The sequence below is a fragment of the Lissotriton helveticus genome, chromosome 5_1, assembly GCF_964261635.1.
Source record: "Lissotriton helveticus chromosome 5_1, aLisHel1.1, whole genome shotgun sequence".
Lineage (NCBI taxonomy): Eukaryota > Metazoa > Chordata > Amphibia > Caudata > Salamandridae > Lissotriton > Lissotriton helveticus.
Window position 1 is genome coordinate 19,363,643 of NC_136065.1, and position 21,428 is coordinate 19,385,070.

General features: G+C 52.4%; 1 protein-coding gene across 4 annotated transcripts; it reads left to right on the forward strand.

The window, feature by feature from the left end:
- Positions 1 to 37: 37 nt before the first annotated feature.
- Positions 38 to 16,066, forward strand: RING1 (ring finger protein 1). Of its 4 annotated transcripts, none has more exons than XM_078641609.1 (7): positions 38 to 210; positions 8,359 to 8,459; positions 8,577 to 8,737; positions 9,439 to 9,654; positions 12,052 to 12,345; positions 13,199 to 13,373; positions 14,856 to 16,066. In XM_078641609.1, exons 2-7 carry the CDS (start codon positions 8,382 to 8,384, stop codon positions 14,955 to 14,957), a joined length of 1,026 nt encoding a protein of 341 aa, XP_078497735.1. In that variant the 5' UTR covers positions 38 to 210; positions 8,359 to 8,381; the 3' UTR covers positions 14,958 to 16,066. The 4 variants fall into 4 exon arrangements, with proteins under 4 accessions (XP_078497735.1, XP_078497733.1, XP_078497734.1 ...); XM_078641607.1 differs by having other exon boundaries at positions 42 to 210; positions 8,359 to 8,462; XM_078641608.1 differs by having other exon boundaries at positions 65 to 203; positions 8,359 to 8,462.
- The last annotated feature ends 5,362 nt before the right edge of the window (positions 16,067 to 21,428 follow it).

A 21,428-nucleotide genomic window follows, 5' to 3' on the forward strand; every position in this document is an offset into this window, starting at 1 on the left:
CGATAAGATTTCCGAACTATCTCAGAATATGTGTCCCAGTTCGTGATTGGCTGTGAGACCCAAGGTACACAAGTTCTGGCCCTGGTCACCCAAAACACGGGCCCCGTTCCCGGGGCAGTGAGGGGCGGACGCCGGCCTCGCACCGCTGCACGGGGGGCTCTGGCCGGGAGGACGAGCGGGGCGGAGGGTCAGCGGCCCCGGAGGTCTGAGGTGAGTCTGTTGTATTCATGTAGCGCTTCCTGTTCCCTCCAGGCGTCGAAGCACTTTTCTGCGAGTGCTGGAGGGTCTGAGGGGGCAGTGGGGTCTGAGGGGGGCAGTGGGGGGTCTGAAGGGGGCAGTGGGGTCTGAAGGGGGCAGTGGGGCCTGAGGGGGGGCAGTGGGGGTCTGAGGGGGGCAGTGGGGTCTGAGGGGGCAGTGGGGTCTGAGGGGGCAGTGGGGTCTGAGGGGGCAGTGGGGCCTGAGGGGGGGCAGTGGGGTCTGAGGGGGGGCAGTGGGGTCTGAGGGGGGGCAGTGGGGTCTGGGGGGGCAGTGGGGGCCTGAGGGGGGGCAGTGGGGGCCTGAGGGGGGGCAGTGGGGGCCTGAGGGGGGGCAGTGGGGTCTGAGGGGGGGCAGTGGGGTCTGAGGGGGGGCAGTGGGGCCTGAGGGGGGGCAGTGGGGCCTGAGGGGGGGCAGTGGGGCCTGAGGGGGGGCAGTGGGGTCTGAGGGGGCAGTGGGGCCTGAGGGGGGCAGTGGGGTCTGAGGGGGGCAGTGGGGGTCTGAAGGGGCAGTGGGGGTCTGAAGGGGCGGTGGGGTCTGAGAGGTCTGAAGGGGGCAGTGGGGGTCTGAGGGGGCCTGAGGGGGCAGTGGGGTCTGAGGGGGGGCAGTGGGGCCTGAGGGGGGGCAGTGGGGCCTGAGGGGGGCAGTGGGGTCTGAGGGGGGCAGTGGGGTCTGAGGGGGGCAGTGGGGTCTGAGGGGGGGCAGTGGGGCCTGAGGGGGGGCAGTGGGGGTCTGAGGGGGCAGTGGGGGTCTGAGGGGGGCAGTGGGGGCCTGAGGGGGGGCAGTGGGGGTCTGAGGGGGGCAGTGGGGGTCTGAGGGGGGCAGTGGGGGTCTGAGGGGGGCAGTGGGGGTCTGAGGGGGGCAGTGGGGGTCTGAGGGGGGCAGTGGGGGTCTGAAGGGGCAGTGGGGGTCTGAAGGGGCAGTGGGGGTCTGAGGGGGCAGTGGGGGTCTGAGGGGGCAGTGGGGGTCTGAGGGGGGCAGTGGGGTCTGAGGGGGCAGTGGGGGTCTGAGGGGGGCAGTGGGGCTTGAGGGGGGCAGTGGGGCTTGAGGGGGGCAGTGGGGTCTGAGGGGGCAGTGGGGTCTGAGGGGGCAGTGGGGGCCTGAGGGGGGGCAGTGGGGGCCTGAGGGGGGGCAGTGGGGCCTGAGGGGGGGCAGTGGGGCCTGAGGGGGGCAGTGGGGCCTGAGGGGGCAGTGGGGCCTGAGGGGGGCAGTGGGGGTCTGAAGGGGCTGTGGGGGTCTGAAGGGGCGGTGGGGTCTGAGAGGTCTGAAGGGGGCAGTGGGGGTCTGAGGGGGCAGTGGGGGTCTGAGGGGGCAGTGGGGGCCTGAGGGGGCAGTGGGGTCTGAGGGGGGCAGTGGGGTCTGGGGGGGCAGTGGGGTCTGAGGGGGGGCAGTGGGGTCTGAGGGGGGGCAGTGGGGTCTGAGGGGGGGCAGTGGGGTCTGAGGGGGGCAGTGGGGCCTGAGGGGGGGGCAGTGGGGCCTGAGGGGGGGCAGTGGGGTCTGAGGGGGGGTAGTGGGGCCTGAGGGGGGGTAGTGGGGCCTGAGGGGGGGCAGTGGGGCCTGAGGGGGGGCAGTGGGGCCTGAGGGGGGGCAGTGGGGCCTGAGGGGGGGCAGTGGGGCCTGAGGGGGGGCAGTGGGGCCTGAGGGGGGGCAGTGGGGCCTGAGGGGGGGCAGTGGGGCCTGAGGGGGGGCAGTGGGGCCTGAGGGGGGGCAGTGGGGCCTGAGGGGGGGCAGTGGGGCCTGAGGGGGGGCAGTGGGGCCTGAGGGGGGCAGTGGGGGGCAGTGGGGGTCTGAGGGGGGCAGTGGGGGTCTGAGGGGGGCAGTGGGGGTCTGAAGGGGCGGTGGGGTCTGAGAGGTCTGAAGGGGGCAGTGGGGGTCTGAGGGGGCAGTGGGGTCTGAGGGGGGCAGTGGGGGTCTGAGGGGGCGGTGGGGGTCTGAAGGGGCAGTGGGGGCCTGAGGGGGCAGTGGGGGCCTGAGGGGGCAGTGGGGGCCTGAGGGGGCAGTGGGGTCTGAGGGGGGCAGTGGGGTCTGAGGGGGGCAGTGGGGTCTGAGGGGGGGCAGTGGGGGCCTGAGGGGGGAAGTGGGGGTCTGAGGGGGGCAGTGGGGTCTGAGGGGGGGCAGTGGGGGCCTGAGGGGGGCAGTGGGGCCTGAGGGGGGCAGTGGGGCCTGAGGGGGGCAGTGGGGCCTGAGGGGGGCAGTGGGGTCTGAGGGGGGGGGCAGTGGGGTCTGAGGGGGGGGCAGTGGGGTCTGAGGGGGGGGGCAGTGGGGTCTGAGGGGGGGGGCAGTGGGGTCTGAGGGGGGGGGCAGTGGGGTCTGAGGGGGGGGCAGTGGGGCCTGAGGGGGGGCAGTGGGGCCTGAGGGGGGGCAGTGGGGCCTGAGGGGGGGCAGTGGGGCCTGAGGGGGGGCAGTGGGGCCTGAGGGGGGGCAGTGGGGCCTGAGGGGGGGCAGTGGGGCCTGAGGGGGGGCAGTGGGGCCTGAGGGGGGGCAGTGGGGCCTGAGGGGGGGCAGTGGGGCCTGAGGGGGGCAGTGGGGTCTGAGGGGGGCAGTGGGGTCTGAGGGGGGGCAGTGGGGTCTGAGGGGGGGCAGTGGGGCCCTGAGGGGGGGCAGTGGGGCCCTGAGGGGGGCAGTGGGGTCAGGGGGGGCAGTGGGGCCCTGAGGGGGGGCAGTGGGGGCCTGAGGGGGGGCAGTGGGGGCCTGAGGGGGGGCAGTGGGGTCTGAAGGGGCAGTGGGGGTCTGAAGGGGCAGTGGGGGTCTGAAGGGGCAGTGGGGGTCTGAAGGGGGCAGTGGGGGTCTGAAGGGGGCAGTGGGGGTCTGAAGGGGGCAGTGGGGGTCTGAAGGGGGCAGTGGGGTCTAAGGGGGGCAGTGGGGTCTGAGGGGGGCAGTGGGGTCTGAGGGGGGCAGTGGGGTCTGAGGGGGGGGCAGTGGGGTCTGAAGGGGCAGTGGGGGTCTGAAGGTGCAGTGGGATCTGAGGGTTCTGAAGGGGCAGTGGGGGTCTGAGGGGGAAGTGGGGTCTGAGGGGGGCAGTGGGGCCTGAGGGGGGGCAGTGGGGCCTGAGGGGGGGCAGTGGGATCTGAGGGGGGGCAGTGGGATCTGAGGGGGGGCAGTGGGATCTGAGGGGGGCAGTGGGGGCCTGAGGGGGGGCAGTGGGGCCTGAGGGGGGGCAGTGGGGCCTGAGGGGGGGCAGTGGGGCCTGAGGGGGGGCAGTGGGGCCTGAGGGGGGGCAGTGGGGCCTGAGGGGGGGCAGTGGGGCCTGAGGGGGGGCAGTGGGGGTCTGAGGGGGGCAGTGGGGGTCTGAGGGGGGCAGTGGGGGTCTGAAGGGGCGGTGGGGTCTGAGAGGTCTGAAGGGGGCAGTGGGGGTCTGAGGGGGCAGTGGGGTCTGAGGGGGGCAGTGGGGTCTGAGGGGGGCAGTGGGGTCTGAGGGGGGGCAGTGGGGTCTGAGGGGGCAGTGGGGCCTGAGGGGGGCAGTGGGGCCTGAGGGGGGGCAGTGGGGGCCTGAGGGGGCAGTGGGGGCCTGAGGGGGCAGTGGGGGCCTGAGGGGGGCAGTGGGGGCCTGAGGGGGGCAGTGGGGTCTGAGGGGGGAAGTGGGGGTCTGAGGGGGCAGTGGGGTCTGAGGGGGGCAGTGGGGTCTGAGGGGGGCAGTGGGGTCTGAGGGGGGGCAGTGGGGGCCTGAGGGGGGAAGTGGGGGTCTGAGGGGGGCAGTGGGGTCTGAGGGGGGGCAGTGGGGTCTGAGGGGGGGCAGTGGGGGCCTGAGGGGGGCAGTGGGGCCTGAGGGGGGCAGTGGGGCCTGAGGGGGGCAGTGGGGTCTGAGGGGGGCAGTGGGGTCTGAGGGGGGGGCAGTGGGGTCTGAGGGGGGGGCAGTGGGGTCTGAGGGGGGGGCAGTGGGGTCTGAGGGGGGGGCAGTGGGGTCTGAGGGGGGGGCAGTGGGGCCTGAGGGGGGGCAGTGGGGCCTGAGGGGGGGCAGTGGGGCCTGAGGGGGGGCAGTGGGGCCTGAGGGGGGGCAGTGGGGCCTGAGGGGGGGCAGTGGGGCCTGAGGGGGGGCAGTGGGGCCTGAGGGGGGGCAGTGGGGGTCTGAGGGGGGCAGTGGGGTCTGAGGGGGGCAGTGGGGTCTGAGGGGGGCAGTGGGGCCCTGAGGGGGGGCAGTGGGGCCCTGAGGGGGGGCAGTGGGGCCCTGAGGGGGGGCAGTGGGGCCCTGAGGGGGGGCAGTGGGGGCCTGAGGGGGGGCAGTGGGGGTCTGAAGGGGCAGTGGGGGTCTGAAGGGGGCAGTGGGGGTCTGAAGGGGGCAGTGGGGGTCTGAAGGGGGCAGTGGGGTCTGAGGGGGGGGCAGTGGGGTCTGAGGGGGGGGCAGTGGGGTCTGAAGGGGCAGTGGGGGTCTGAAGGTGCAGTGGGATCTGAGGGTTCTGAAGGGGCAGTGGGGGTCTGAGGGGGAAGTGGGGTCTGAGGGGGGCAGTGGGGCCTGAGGGGGGGCAGTGGGGCCTGAGGGGGGGCAGTGGGGCCTGAGGGGGGGCAGTGGGATCTGAGGGGGGGCAGTGGGATCTGAGGGGGGGCAGTGGGATCTGAGGGGGGGCAGTGGGATCTGAGGGGGGCAGTGGGATCTGAGGGGGGCAGTGGGGGCCTGAGGGGGGCAGTGGGGGCCTGAGGGGGGCAGTGGGGTCTGAGGGGGGCAGTGGGGTCTGAGGGGGGCAGTGGGGTCTGAGGGGGGCAGTGGGGGTCTGAGGGGGGCAGTGGGGGTCTGAAGGGGCAGTGGGGGTCTGAAGGGGCAGTGGGATCTGAGGGTTCTGAAGGGGCAGTGGGGTCAAGTCAAATCAGGAATTTGTATAGCGCACTACTCACCCAGAGGGTCTCAAGGCGCTTGGGGGAGGGGGGATCGCTACTTATCAAACAGCCAAGTTTTGAGTTGTTTTCTGAAGGAGAGGTGGTTCTGTGTAAGACGGAGGTGGGTGGGGAGGGAGTTCCAGGTTTTGGCCGCTAAGTAGGAGAAAGATCTTCCTCCCATGGTGGTTCTTCGGATGCGTGGAATCGTGGCGAGGGCTTGGTTGGACGATCGTAGTTGGCGGGTGGGGGTGTAAAAGGTCAGGCGAGTGTTGAGGTATCTGGGTCCTAGGTCGTGGAGGGCTTTGTGTGCGTGGGTGAGGAGTCGGAACGTGATTCTCTTGTTGACGGGGAGCCAGTGAAGGTCTCTCAGGTGGCCGGATATGTGATTGTGGCGGGGGATGTCCAGGATGAGTCGAGCGGAGGCGTTCTGAATGCGTTTAAGTCTTTTCTGCAATTTGGCTGTGGTTCCGGCGTAGAGGGTGTTTCCGTAGTCCAGTCGGCTTGTGACAAGTGCTTGGGTGACCGTTTTCCTTGTTTCGGTTCGGTCTGAAGGGGCAGTGTGATCTTAGGGGTCTGAAGGGGCAGTGTGATCTTAGGGGTCTGAAGTGGCAGTGTGATCTTAGGGGTCTGAAGTGGCAGTGTGATCTGAGGGTTCTGAAGGGGCAGTGGGATCTGAGGGGCGGTGAGGTTGTGATAAGCAGTAGGGGCTCTGGGATCTGAGGGTCTTTGAAAAATCTACTCGCAATTGCTAGTAAAATGTTATCCTGTTGAGCTATTTTTAGCACCTACTAGCCCCAGGCGAGTAACATTTGGCTGGAAAGGAACAGGTGTTCTGTTCATTCATAAAGTAAATGAGCAATAAAGATGCCATTAAATCTTGTTTTTATCTTGACACATTTGCTGTCTGTTCAAGGAAAGATGTCAAATGTCAGTTTGTCTTTCAACTAATTGCTGCTCAGAAAATGCGGTTTATTTTTCTCTCTCTTACTAGAGTTAGAGGTTTTTGTCAAGTGAGCTGTCTCAAGATGTCAGTTATTTTTCCCAAACATAAAATTTAAATAAATAGTCTGTAAATTAATATTACACATATTTAAAAATATTACCTTGTTGTGCAAATTTGTTCAATAAAGGTTTTTGAAAACTTAAAAAAAAATATTTCAAAATATATCAGCAATTACAAAAGCATATTTTGTGAATTAAGGAGTGTACTGCAAACAAAGTTAAATAGGAGCAAAACAAACCAGAAAACTTTACTTGGTAATGTGCAAATTACACATATTTGCAGAAGCTCTATTTCCATGTATTATTGTTTGTACACTCTGTAGTTTTATCAGTGAAGCCGCATGGCAATGGAAACTTTTTTGTGGCCGTTTCAATGTAAAATCTGCTTATAATAATGACAGTGTGCTTCCACTTCATCCTTTAGTTATGTATTTATTAAAAGTAATATTTTTTAAACATGATTTGAGAAACATTTCTTCCCTGCCCTGAAGACAGTGTTGTCAATGAACTAAGAGGCAATTCAGGGGTCATGTGTATCCTATGTGTGTCTAGATTTGTATTATATATGGAAAAAAAAGTTTAGTCTATTAAATCGAGTTTTTTTGTACAGCAAACATGCTGAACTCGCACATTTGGAGGTGTTCTCATATGTGCTAATGAAGAAAATGGCAGCTCAATGAATTAAAATATTTGCCCATGATCACATTATTTGAAACCAGTTTATGGGTCAAGAGCATTACAAAATAGGTCAAGTAGATTATTTAAGGCACTAGACCCACTGGTCTAGTAATATTTTAATTGTTTGTCGAGGCCTGCAGTAGGATCCGAGGGGCTGTGGGGTCCGAAGGAGTGGTGTCTGAGAGGCAATTGAATCTGCGGATGCAGTGAGATCTGGTGGCCCTAAGATCTGAAGGGTAGTGTGGCCTGACAGAGTGTGGCTTTGAGGGATAAGGAGATCTGAAAGTGCAGTGAAATCTAAGGGGGGCTTTAGGAGCAGTGGGATCTGAAGTTTATGAAGTCAGAAAGGCTGTACTATCTGCAGAGTCATTGGGAAGCAGTATGAGATCCAGTGAGGTCCGAAGGGAAAGTTGGGTCAGAGGAGGCAGTGTTGTCTGAAGGACTGTGAATTCTCAGGCAGTGGGACCTGGAGCAGGAAGTGGCATCCGACCGGATGTGAAGCAGTCCGTTCTCATGGAGTGTGGACTGTAAAATACAGATTGACAGTGAGTTTTGGTAGGTTAGCAAGGTTCGAAGGAGCCTGGGGTCTGAGGGCAGTATGATCCAACAGGGAAGGTAGGCCTGAAGGGTACTAAGATCTGAAGGGCCATGGAGTTTAAGGTACAGAGGGATGGTGAGGTCTGCAAGATTAATGCCATTTGAAGGAATCTAGGTCGGACTGCAGTATGATCCTACAGCAGAGACGGGTCTGAAAGGGCTACTGAGATCTATCTGAAGGGCAGTGGGGTGTAAGATACAGATGGACAGTGAAGTCTGAGAGGTTAGCGCTGTTTCAAGAAGTCTGCAGGCGGTATGATCAAACAGTGAAGATAGGTCTGAAGGAATATTGAGATTTGAAGTGCAGTGGGGTGTAACATACAGAGGGACTGTATGATTCAACAGTGGAGAGTCACGTGTAAGATACGGAGGGACTGTTAGGTCTGAGAGATTAGTGCAGTTTGAAGGAGTCTGGGGTTTGAGGGCAGTATGATCCAACAGTGGAGGTAGGCCTGAACGGATACTGAGGCCGGTGAGGTGTAAGATACAGAGGAGCTGAGGCCAGCAAGATCAGTGTGGTTTGAAGCAGTCTGGGTTCTGAAGGCAGTATGATTCAACGGTGGAAATTGGCCTTGAAGTGAAACTGAGACCTGAAAGGCTGTGGGGTGTAAGATACAGAGGTACAGGGAGGTTTGAAGGATAAGGTTGGGGAAGCTACAGGGTATTGAGTATAGGGTGTTAATGTGATAGACGTAGGAGTACAACATTGAGTATTTATGGTTTTGGTGAGTTCTGCAGACAGAAGTGAGTTCTGCGCTTGAAAATGGTCTTGAGATGCGAGTGGTGACAGGGAGGTAAAAACCTGGCCTGGTGGAAGTGAGTGCCTTGTCCTGGATTTGAGGTTATTGCTGTGGTTCTGTAAGTGGCATGCAAGGTGCTGAAGGTGATGTTATTTCTTCGAGTCAATAGTGCAAGAGATACTGTAGTTGAGGTTGGTTGGGGTCACCATGGTGATTTTTTTTTTGTAGTGTGCAGCATAAACCTCATAGTCACTTCACTTGTGTTTTACCTCCACAGCCTCAATAACCGCCGCCTCCATCATGGCCACTCCTGCCACTGCCCAGAGCGCTAGCAAGACCTGGGAGCTGAGCCTCTATGAGTTGCACCGGACACCCCAGGTAGTGTGCAGTGAATAGGGGAGCCAGTCACTGTGCCGCATGTCCTCAGGCTGAGGGAGGGGTATGGTGCATGGGGGAGCATGGTCTTGCCTTGAAATAATTGTCTCTTCTCTGTAGGAGGCCATCATGGACGGCACCGAGATTGCAGTGTCCCCCCGGAGTCTGCACAGTGAGCTCATGTGTCCGATCTGCTTGGACATGCTGAAGAACACAATGACCACCAAAGAGTGCCTGCACCGCTTCTGCTCCGACTGCATCGTCACCGCCCTGCGCAGTGGGTAAGAAACAGCATAGAAGTCTGTACCCCTTCCCTGCAAAGTAGGTTTAAAACTAGGGGAGGAGAATGACATGGAGTGAGCCCCACTTTGGATTCCACAACTCTTCTGTTTCTGAAATGTGAGGGGGGTAAGCAGTGTGGCTTGTGCTGGTGTTGGGCACAAAGACCTAAACCTGGCGTTTTCTCCTCAAGACAAAAAATTCCCCACCCGTAGTCCTTTCTAAGTCCAAGGTGGGGTTGTGACTGGTAGTGATGCTGCAAGGCGCTGCTTTCTGCTTCTCATCTCGTATCATTACTACCCTGAGCATTGCGTGAACGCAAAGATGGGAGCCAGGGTGCTGCTTAAGGTACCTGGCTACCACTAGTGCTCCCTTAGTTGTATCATTCCTGCTCTACACATCAGTTGGCATACAGATGAAGGTGAGAGGGACACTACAAAAACGCGGCCTTGTGCTGCTGCCCAGTGTGCAATCTTTTGTGATCTAGTTTTACCAGTTTATCCTTTGTGCTTTCTTGGACTTGTATTTCTTTCTATGGTTGAATTCTCTTATGGAAAAGACTGTATACCCATTTTCTAAATAAAATCCTTTTTTTGGGAATGAAGCCACTTTGTGTGCCTTACTCTGTCTGTTGTGTATCGTTCAGGTTGCCACTGTTCCCCCAAGACTTCAATAACTTTCTTCCTTTGGGCCTCTCCCACAGGAACAAGGAGTGTCCTACTTGTCGAAAGAAACTTGTTTCAAAGCGATCCTTGCGGCCAGACCCCAACTTTGATGCACTTATCTCAAAGATCTACCCCAGCCGGGATGAGTACGAAGCCCACCAGGACCGGGTGCTGGCTAAGCTGAGCCGGCTGCACAACCAGCAAGCCCTGAGCACCAGCATTGAGGAGGGATTGAAGATGCAGGCGCGGCACAGGTGAGGAGGGAGGCTGAGCACCCCAAATTCTTGGCACAGCACTAATGGCTCTGGATGTCTGACCATTTACTAATCCTTGGGCGAGGTGGAATGGATGTTTTCAGTGGCAATACAAAAGTTGTCACAGGGTTAGATGGACATCTCAACCGTGGTCAGGTGACTGTCGATAATGCAAGTTGAGCTTGAAGCCCACTCTATTTCCTTATATCACCCAACCTAACAGTGAAGACTTTGCATCATTTCATTAGAAATATGATTTTCAAAAGTGTGTATGCCTGCATATGTGACTTTCCTTATCAGGAAATGATTCATTCTTGATATATCAATACTGGACACTGTGAACTGGCAGTCAATGGTCTTGTGCTGCAGAATGGTACTGTAGATAGAGGAAAGAAGTCTGCTTGCCTTGTGTACAGCATTGATATAAAAAGCTGTTGTCCCAGTCCACAAACCAAGTGTCCTAGGTGTTGGTTGACAGAAGTTTCACATCCCTGTGGGCTGTATCAGTGGTGGTGTCCATGGCTGACGAGTGTGAAGCTGCAAAGTGTTCTCCCAAACAATATGTTTTTATATTTAACATCTTCTGTAGAAATGTGTTCAAGGCATGTGTGGCTGTAGGTACACATGCTGTGCATACTCTGGCCATCTAGTGTTGGGCCCGATGTGTGCAATTTGTTTTTCATTGAAGAAGTCTTTTGAATCACAAGGTTCAGTGACACCTCCTCTTGCTCGTAATGCGCATGGGCAACAACTCCATTGTTAGATTGTTTTCTTTCTGACGTCTAGTTCACACAGTCATCAGTACTCTTTTCAGATACCATGGGTAACTTCTAACTGCCTGTATTATTTTCGATCGTGTATCCCATTTCCCTTTCATCCCTTGTTGATGACTCCACCTGCACCCGGGCGATCCTCGGATTGATCTTAGACCTCCCTGGAGACTCTCTCTCCAGGGCCTTTTGCTCTGAACTTCTGATTGGTTTCATACTGTGTCACAAGGGTGACTCCTTCATAGATGTTGTTCTTGGTGCCTTTCGAAATATCCACAGACTGGTATAATGCTCTGAAATGTGGTATTAGGTATACGGCGCCACTAGGCAGAATCACACAGCTAGTCCAAAATTTCTCTATTACTTCAGGCGGTGCTGCATGGTATGGAGAACCAACACACTCCACAGATCAAAGCCTCAGAGCTCTTTGACAATATAATTAACTCCCCAGCACACGTCAAATTCAACAAATGGTCTCTCGGTTGTCACAACAGCAAACAAATAATGTGTCACACAGTGAAACGGATGTAAATGTCTTGTGTTCTCTTTTTCAAGATGTATTCATGTAGGCTTCAGAATCAGCTCCCAACAGCCAACAGGTGTTTCGTCGCGTTTGGGGTGTTGTCCCGCAACTTCCTCAAGGCTATATATTCCAAGTAGTCATTCTTTTACGTTAACCGACGTTCTTGTTGTATCCGAGTGCGGCAACAACTGGTCGATTAACACGAAGATATGGACTTGGGAAACCTGTACACTGAATCATAGAGGGATACAGAGAAATATACACGATTTTACGTGGGACACGCCGCTCAGATAAAGAAACCCTTTGTGGTCCGGAAGTATCACCACAAATCAAAAGAAATCCTACTGCATCTTAAAACATGTGAGCATCCGAGGCTCCAGATACTTGTACAAGCCTCATCCCTGGTGCATGAATATTGGTTTATGGGCACTGATGTCTGTAGTCGACGTCCTAAATGTATGTCTTCATTGCTAGAATGACCAGTAAATAAGAATTTTAATGCCCTACACCAGTGGTTTCATAACTGCGGTCCGGGGACCCCTGGGAGTCCGCGACTACTTTGATAATTAAATAATATTAGCAGATTTTAAAAAGTGTATATAAATGAAGAAGGAAAATGTACAATTGAAATTTTTTAAATGTACTTAAATGTGAAGTCATTCGAAATTGGAGGCTAAAAATTAAATGATTATCCTCTGATTGATTTGTGGGAGCGGTGCAGGGGCATCAAACAGAATACAGTATGGACGACAAGTGGCCTCAATTAAATTTAGAAAAGCTTCAACCTTTCTATGAAAATAGACTTTTAAAAAATAATTTATATATGTTTGCAAATTATCATATGTCATCCTTTGTGTATTTGCTTGTGAATGCTTTTTTGTGTATTGTTTTGAGGTTCAAATCATCAGCAGTACTTAGGCCGGGGTTCCCGGCTTCCAGTAATGATTCAGTGGGGGTCCCCGGGTTCCAATAATGACTCGGTGGGGGTCCCCGGATTCCAGTAAAAATTCCAGAAGTTAGAGAACCACTGCCCTACACCTCTATCATTCTATTTGCCTTGGTTACTTAATTGAAAGCGATACCTCTTTTTCTGTTCCTTTGCAGGGCGCAGCGGGTCAGGAAGCCTCAGCATGAGTCTGATAACACTACCTTCAGTGGTGGAGAGGACAACGGCGACAGCCGGTCTCACGTCAGCAACCCGTCTGTGCACAGTACTCATGAAGCTGGCCCCAGCCAAAAGCGCTCCAAAGCCTCCGACGAGTCCTGTCCCGACCCAGACCGCTCGCACGAGGGGGAAGCCAGCCCTGAGCTGCGGAGCCCTGAATCCAACAGCGAGATCGAGCTGGTCTTCTGCCCCCACCCCGTGCTGGTGGAACAGGATGAATACTCTCAGACCAGGTAACTGAAGCGTCCTGCTGGCTCGTCAGGCAGTCGGGTAGCGATTCAGTCACTTCAGAGTGCAAGGAGATCATTGTTTGGGGCCAGGCTGATCCAATTACACGATTGAGATGGGTATTGGGAAGAGGGCCTGTTCGTTCCACTAACATTCGAGAGACCTTTGGGTGGATGGGCTTGCAGGCAGCTACACCTGCACTACAGAGACAATTGGAGGTCAGGCCAATTTAACAACCCATCAGAGACCAAGAGAGACAAGTTGATTTACTAACATTCCAGAGACGGAGTATATGACAGATTCACCAACACTCCAGAGATGATGACAGCCAGGCTGATCCATCAATATTACAGAGACCAGGCGGGTCCAAAGACCTGCAGATGGGGTCAGGGAGAGTCCTTCTGATTCACCAATGTGCCAGAGACTTGGCAGGGGTGGGACTGGAAAGGGTGGATGGGGACATCTAATTCACCAGTACTGCAGCCGCTAAGGTTGTCATAGGCTCATTTCACCATCACTGTGGCAGCTGAGGGAATCCTTGTGAATGGTTCACCAGAACCGTAGTGGTTAAACAGGTCCTTGAGGGTCTGGTGGACCAAGAGCCAAGGAAGACCAGGGGATTGATGGGTTATCCGTCCATGCTGGTGTTTAAAAAGTCTTTGCACATTCTAGTATAAGTGCAGAACTTTTTTTTAATGGAAAACTCATTCCCTGCCTTGTGTGTGACTCTTAACATAGTTTGAATGCTTCTCCCCACACTCACCTTTGTGTACTTTGGGTTCTCTCTGGGGAAAGGCGCATGGAGAGGGTGCACACTTGTGCCCTGCTCTTGGGTGACGACTGTCTCTTTCCCCGTAGATATGTGAAGACCACCGCAAATGCAACGGTGGACCACCTGTCCAAGTACCTGGCACTGCGCATTGCTTTAGAGGAACAGCAGCAAAAGGGGGTCGATAGCGACGGCATCAGCCTTGAGGATGTAAGCGAGAAGCAGTACACGATTTACATCACCACGGCAGGGGGACAATTCACGGTACGTACCCACTGAGCTGCTTGTCACCACCACAATTGAGCAATTCAGGGAACTTCTGCCACCAGGAAGGACACATAATGTAAGCTCAAAACACTGTTATAGGGAGCAGTTAATGGAGTGTAGCACAGCATATCACCACCGCAATGGCACTTAAGGGTACTTCTACCACCAAGGATGGTTCAGAATATAGCCCCAAAACATTACAGTTGGTCAGAGTGCACGACCTATGTGGAATATAGCTTGAAATCACCAAAGAGGGGGAGGAGGCAGTTTAGAGTATGTACGCCTCATGAAAGCCATGAAGAAAGAGGCAGGATCCCATTCTAAATCACAACTACGTGGGGTTGGTTATGAGTCTGTGTACCTGTTGAGGAAGCAGGAAAAGGACAAGGGATATATACACATCATCTTTAAATCTTTGCAGGGTGTGCCACTTTCATAATGCACACCATCAAAGAGGCACAGAATAAGGACACTGCAAAGCCTGAAGGCAGCAGTCAGATGGCACATACGCCAGTGACCACTTCAGGCAACAGAGAGAGTAGGGAGAATAGCTGGGTACGCCCTCTATGCTGGGAGCAACAAAAAACCCGCCAGAAGGCTGCAGACCATTTGGAACTCGACTGCAAGAATCACTCTTGGCCTCCCCCATCGCACTCCCATCACACCACACCTGAAGAAGCTCCACTGGCTCCCCATTCACAAACAAGCGCAATTCCACCTCCTCACCCACACTTTCTAGGCACTAGATAACACTGGCCCAGCATACCTCAACAATCTCGTTTCCTTTCACAAATCTTCCACACAACTCAGTTCTTCTGGACTCTTACTTGCACAAATTCCACGCATGCGAAAAACTAGAACTGGCGGTCAAGCCTTCTCCATCGCTCCTACTGCATGGAGCGATCCGCCACTACACATAAGAGCTGACTTCTCATGCTGAATCCCTGGCTTTTCGAGTAGTCCCATTAGGTGTGCCTAGACTCACACCTGCTCCGCACCAGGTTACCCTCCCAGGCGATAGTGCGCTCTACAAATATGCATAACATAACACATGTGTGACAACTGGGGGGGAACGTTATTCCATACCCTCATCCAGCTGCGCACATCGATCAGGAAAGCCTTTGGCGTGACTTTACTTGCCCTCTGTCGCTACACTTTACGGTGACCTTTGTAGGAAGGGTCAATCCAGGCCAGCATTGTGTGTAGAGAGCCACATTTGTGCCCTGTCCATTCTTCCCAAATGAGCTGTGTAGGTCCCAGCCATTCCACAAATGAGAAGAGTGTAGAGGGCCCCCCTCCTCATGGCAGCACAGCTTAGGAAGAAGAGGTGATGAGCCTGCATATCCAGCAAGAGAATAGTTAGTATATGGGCAATGGGGGTTCACACAGGTGATTGATCAGAAGTAGGGCTCTGACATCGCGCTCTATTGTTGACTTGTTTGTCTTCCTCTCTTCTTCCTGCCCTGGGGTGACATGCAGACGCTGAACGGTTCGCTGACGCTTGAGCTCGTGAACGAGAAGTACTGGAAGGTGACGAAGCCCTTGGAGTTGTACTACGCTCCCACCAAGGAGCAGAAGTGAACAGTCCTCTGTCGCCAAGTCACAAGTACCAGTGCCCGCAAAGTGTGGGCAGAGATCATTGGCTGGAGAGGAGGCTCTGTACGGACTGGTTTTGCCTTATTCAACATTTGTAATATAAACAAACTTTTGTATATAGCTTCTACACATCTAGCCCCTGTACTGGATGCTGCCTTCCACTGGAGGGAGGCGTTTTTCTTTGACACAGTTTGTTACGCTTTTTGTAATGTACAGTTTTTATTCTGGGGTTTGAGGAAAGGAGGAGGGGGTATTCCTTATTTCTAATATGGAGGAGGTTGGAGCTTAGAACTTTTAGGGGAACTGTGATGTCACTTCTGACACTGATGGGGAAATGTCTAAAGGCAGGGATGTCACTTACTGAAGCTCACTGGAAACATGTACAGGCTGTGACGTCTTTTCCCCGCTGCTAAGAATATGTTGAGGCTGTGATGCCACTTCCTGTAGTGGCAGGTAAGGCTTCCTTTTTAAATGTCTGCAGGCTGTAGCATCAGTGGCCGCTGCTTCTCAGGCCTGTGTATAAGCTCACTTCCTGCTGCTCACTGGAAATTTGTGGAGCCTGTGTCCTAGCTTACTGCTGCCCCCATGGAATGTGTCGGTGAATGTCACCCCACCTCCCTTTGAGTCAATTGTGTGTCACTTCCTGCAGCTCCAGTACACAGCATGGAGTTTACGGCTTTACTCTGTTACCTTTAAATGTGGGGAGGGGTATCTTGCATCTGGTCCCTTATCAGAACTAGTGTGGAGACCGTAGTATAGCCTACCACACTCTAAGAAGCACTGTAAGGTCCCTTTCTGCTGGCCAGTTGAAATGTGTTGAGGTTGTGATACCACTTCTGCTCTTCACAAACATGTATTGCAAGTTGTCACTGGCTGGGAATGGGGCAGTGGTCTCCTGCAGTCTGGAAACAGGATGGCACAGGGGGCGAGGGTAACATTTCTGCTGCAGTCCTTTCGCGAGCCAGTGTAGCTAATGTTGGCTTTAACATTCTTAAGCTGTTTGGCACTTTGATGCAATTCACTGCGTTGTTAAGACCTATTTTTCTGCTGCAGAATTGTATCTGTTTTTTTAAAACAAACATCAGTTAAGCTAATCCGATGATCCAGTTTATTTTTTCTAACACTCTCCATCTGTTTTCTCTGGTTCTGCTGTCTTCTTCTATCTGCCTCCTCCCCTCCCACCTCTTCTGATGACCAACAGGGAGCTGCCCATTCTGTTACCTAATTGATTTTCTAACATTATAGGTGGGTGGCAGCTCTGTTCAGGAGTTTTCCCTGTAGTCACCTTGTCTTTATGTGAAGTTAATAAGACTTGTAGAGCGCATTGGCTGCCCCAGGAGCGGGGCTTCCCAGCGCTAACCACAGTAGACCTGACATTGTACATCAGGAGAGGCGCGTGGGCACTTTCTTGAGTGTTTGCGAAGGGAGGCAGTAGAAGATTATTGTCATGTCTGTCAGAAGAAGGAATTATGTGCCTTCATTCTTGATGACCGTCCATTAACGTAAATTGGCTAGAAAGCCATGCGACGTCTGCATCCAATTGTACCTCCCACTCGCAAATATGGCCCTATCTCTGCCCCCGAGCTTCCTTATGTAATAGCCCCCAATGATATTTCAGATGCTGGAAGATTCTACCTTAATCTCTTAACTGGTGCCCAGGACCAGCAAGAAAGAGTTGTTATTCTTCAAAGATTGGTTTCAGTTTTGAGTATTGCCACAAACCACCTGTGAATTGTACCTTGAAACTTAATCTGCACATGGGTACAGACTCCACCTTGGATGTACTCCTGGATTTGGACATGCTTTCAGCGTACTGCGCAGCGACCTAGATCTCTGTGGTGAAGTTAAAGGTAAGCAAAATCTGCATCAGAGAAAATGAAGTTACCACAGTCCATATAAAAGAGACAGCTGGTCACGAATCGATTCCCAGTGGCAGGACGACTGTAGGCCCCAGTACTGTACTGCTCATCCAGGAGACGGGTTGTATGAGAATAACTTGCTTGTGTGAGATAACTTGCTTGTGTATCGTCTTGGAAAAAACACACTTTAAATTCTGCCCTGAGGAAAGCCAAACAGTTCCCTAATAACTTGTGCTTAACAAGAGATCACATCTAAGTTAAACACTCAGCATATAAAGTGTTTTGTTGCAAAAATCATTCTTCAGCTCCAAAGGGACAGAGGTGGCCATGCTAGGGCCTTGTGGAAAAACGCAAATGTTGTGTACACAGTAAGAAGGCCCCGTCTCTGGGAAGTGCCTCAAACCTGGCATCGATGGGAACCGACCCAATCCCCAAACTCACAAGGTGTCTCTGGCTTAGGATACATATTTACAGTAGGAGCAAACTGTGGACCTACATGGACTGGCGTATGGCATTTTTTTGGGAATATCATGGTCCATTTAGGTATCATTGTTGAAAATACGTTCTTGATGGTGTTTCTGCCCTTGATTTCTCTGGTTATCATCAGTGTTAGAAATGGGATTTTTGGCTGGCTAGGGCATGTGCCAAAGCCAGGCAGAAACCACCACTCTAGTCAGGATAAAGGAGTTACACTCCTAAAATAACCCCTGCACAACCCCTTGGTAGCTTGCCACGAGCAGTCAGGCTTATCTTGGATATAGTGTGTAAAGCATTTGCACATAACCAACAGTAATACAGTGTAAGCACTATAAAAGGACAGCACACCAGTTTAGAAAAGTATCCAGTATTTTTATCTACTTAAGACCAGACCAAAAACTATAAAAATCCACAATACAGTACTTAACAATCTTCAGTTATCAAAATATGCTTGAAAAACAGTTATTTGATGTCGATAGCTCCATCCGGGTCTATCATGGCGTTGCGAGCATACAAATCTGACCAGTTCTGGCTGACCGTGGCGTTGCGGGTCAGCTACGGTGTCGGGAAGACCCGCAAGCAGTACCTTTTAGAAATGTAGGGCGTCGGCGGCCTCTCATTGAGCTTCCGAAAGCCCGGCGTCTGCAGGCGTCTGTTCTGGAGGTTGGTGCAGGAGTCGTCAGGGACCTTGAAGTCACACGCATTGCAGATCTAACTCCTCTGTTGAAGTCTGGAGCACTGGCGGCGGGTGCGGTGCCCTCAGGTCGCAGTGCAAGCAGTGGCTCGGTGGCGGCGTCACATGGCGTCGTCACATGGCGTCGTCAGTGAGACCAGTAAAAAATCTTACATCAGAATACGTTTTCTGCACTTAAAAACAGACTTTAAATACGACGAAACAGATAAAATTACAAATTCTTCCCAAGGGATGGCATGGCTATGAATGCAGGACGGCATTGTCGCAGGCCTAGTGTTCTAAGGAGCGGGAGAATCCACCTTTTCCTCTGGACTGTATAAAATTTACAGAAGAATAAAACATGCATGGTGGATTGTGCTGACAAATCCTCGCATGGGCAATTAGACAGCTGCCTAGACCAATCGTTAATTTCTGGAAAACTAAGCGACCTGTGGACAATGTCCATCCTGAAACGTGTTAATAAAAATCTTTCAAAATCGGAGGATACTAAAGTTAAATACGACTGCATTTTGAAGGTAGTCAGGATGTTTTGGTGTGCTAGAACAGAGATTTTTAATATCTCTGTATTTAATCTAATGTTTTCTACATATTGCAAACAGCTCAGTTTGGGAACTTTCCTATTTACGTTAGTCAAGGTATTAGGGTTATCAAAATATTCTTGATGTCCTAATTTACAAAAGAATTCCTTGACATACCGAGCCAATTTATATGTAATACCCCATCTAATCCACAGCAATCAATAATCATTTGTCGATTTAAGACCGTCTTTTCTGAAGTTCAGATATGATGCCAGGGGAGAATTGGTTGTATGCCAATAACATCCGCTATATAAGATATACCTAACTCAGAGTGGCAATTGGCAGTAGAGACACTAACCGGGACGGCAAGCAGGTATCTAAGAAATCTGTTTTCGGTCCTCTGTAGAGATGTCACATTTACATGTCCCCAAATACCTGCTCCATAGGTCACTATTGCGACACATTTAGCCTTGTAAATTTGAAGTAGTTATGAGGGAGGGCGTCTGCCCAATTTCTTACTAAAATTAATCAGGGCTGCCAGTGACTTTGAGAATAACAGTCTCCTTAAATTAACAGCCTGTGTCCACGTGCCAGTGCAATCAAATAAGACCCCCAAGTATGAAAAGGTATTAGCGCACTCCAGACGATTATTTTCTAAGAAGAATGTGCAACACTTTTTGCTCTCAGGGCCGCATTTTAAAATGAATGTTTTGGATGTGTTTACTGTAAGGCCCAAGTCGGACATAAAGTTCACAAAACTAGATAATACCTTCTGGAGGCTATTCGGGGTGCGGGCCATAAGCACCGCGTCATCCGCATACATGAGCACAGGAAGTGTGCACTTCCCTACTGCCGGGAGGTCCTGTTATTCATCCCTCAGAACCCGGTCCAAGTTATTAATATACAAGGTAAAAAGAAAGGGTGCCAGGACACAGCCCTGCCTTACTCCTCTTCCGACAGTAAAGGAATCTGTGCAGTCACCCCCCCTGCCCCGAATCGGACCCTGGCCCTAGCCCCAACATAAAATTGTCTCATTAATGAGACCAGGGATGGTTCCATGCCCAACCCTCCAAAATCAGCCATAGTTTTTTATGGATGGCATAGTCGAAGGCCACAGACAAATCCACAAAGGCTAGATAGAGAGCTCCCCTTTTCGCCTTAGTATATTTTGTAATAGTTAATTCTAAATTTAGGCACTGAGCTATAGTGCCCATGCCCTTGCAGAACCCATATTGTATATTACTAACAATAGAATAATTATCTGCCTAGTCCTGCAATCTAAAAAGGAGTACTCTTCCAATTATTTTGACCGTGGAGTCTAAAAGCGAGATAGGCCGATACCACACTGGATTGTGCCTATCCCCCCTTTTAAGAATCTGAACCAGAATTGATTCACTCCAGGTGGGAATAAGGCTGGTCGAGATACAGGCATTAATAACTTTTGTTAGGATTGGTCCCCAAAATGTAATATTATGTTTGAAAAGGTCCACAGGGATGCCATCAGGGCCTGGGGCTTTACCACTCTTGCTCATTGCGATTGCCTCCTCCATTTCATTAAGATTAAATTTAAGGTGTGAATGGTAATATACAGTCTGGGATTCCGCCCTAACCCCCGCTAAATCATTACTACTGGGTTCAGGACAGCTTGCAGAGTATAATTTAGAAAAGTGATCAACCCATTCGCCCTTAGAAACCGCTATCTCTATAGTTGCCCTCCCTGGATCAGCTAAAAAGGGAGCATTGACCGCTTTCCAGAACGCTGAAGAATCTTTCAATTCTGACGCAGCTCGGAGCATTCCATGCCTCCTCCTTTAAAACAATTTTCCTTGCTTTTAAGGTACATCTATAAACCCTTCTGGCTTCTTTTATTTCTTCATAATTTTTAACCTGTCAATGCAGTGCAAGTTTGAGTTTGGAGTGGGCTTTTGAGCAACTAGAATCAAACCATCCTTTATTTTGAAGGGTTTTCTTCTTTGAGTTTACGTGAAGGGTTTTACCAATGAAGTCTAATATTTCAGAAAAACCCTCCACTATTTCCGAAGCGGGATGGTCATCTAAACATTTTTTAATGGCTTCACTACAGTTAGTGGTCACCTTTCTCATAAATGACTCCGGATCATTTTTTTTCTCCATCATAGCCCTTTTGTTTAACCAGTGTAACATCGTTAGCAAGGTGAGTGGACGAAACCTTCCCTTTAACTAGTCTACAATCAACCTTAACTCCAATACTCTGTGGGAAATGATCGCTAAGGGAGATGTCAAGAGTTTGGAAAGTTGTGACTCTAGAGGCATGTCTGGACAAAATTAGGATAACATCTATAGTAGAAGACAGCCCTTGTCCATTAAACGTTGGGCTGAAGGATACCGGGGTACTGCATAAGTTATTTGCAAAGCCCATATCTCCAGTAAACATAATATCATTTATAATATCGCCAGGTCCAGAATGATTAAAGTGAGGGCAGCTAATTTCTTTATTATAGCCCAGACCACAGACACCAGTGTCCCAATGGTGGCATAAATTGATGTTAAAGTCTCCGCCCCAAATTATTAACAAATCTTTAGCGGAGGCCGCCTGAATCTTTGTAATATGATGGGATATGGCCCCCAGCACTCCTGCCAGCTCTTTACGTGGGGCATTATTATAAAAATTCACTACAACTATACCTATTGTTCTGTCCAAATCCACCCCTATTATTTGAAAGCAATGATCAGCTGTCAGTGTTACAATATTCCCTAGGTTCCCTAGGTTTAAGTAGTGTGCTATTTAGATGCACAGCCCCCCCCCCTCCCTCCCATTGCTCTCCTGTCTGATGATGCAACTGCGGGTACATGAAAGGTTTTAAAACTGTTAATATGGATCGGTTCTTCCACCCAAGTCTCCTGAAGACATAGTACGTCAAAACCAGGT

What these genes read in the sequence shown, in the direction of transcription:
- RING1 (XM_078641607.1), top strand. Translation starts at nt 8,382, where the DNA reads ATGGCCACTCCTGCCACTGCCCAGAGCGCTAGCAAGACCTGGGAGCTG. An exon ending in GTCACCGCCCTGCGCAGTGG is followed by an intron (nt 8,738 to 9,438) that starts GTAAGAAACAGC and finishes CCTCTCCCACAG; the next exon opens with GAACAAGGAGTGTCCTACTT. An exon ending in AAGATGCAGGCGCGGCACAG is followed by an intron (nt 9,655 to 12,051) that starts GTGAGGAGGGAG and finishes GTTCCTTTGCAG; the next exon opens with GGCGCAGCGGGTCAGGAAGC.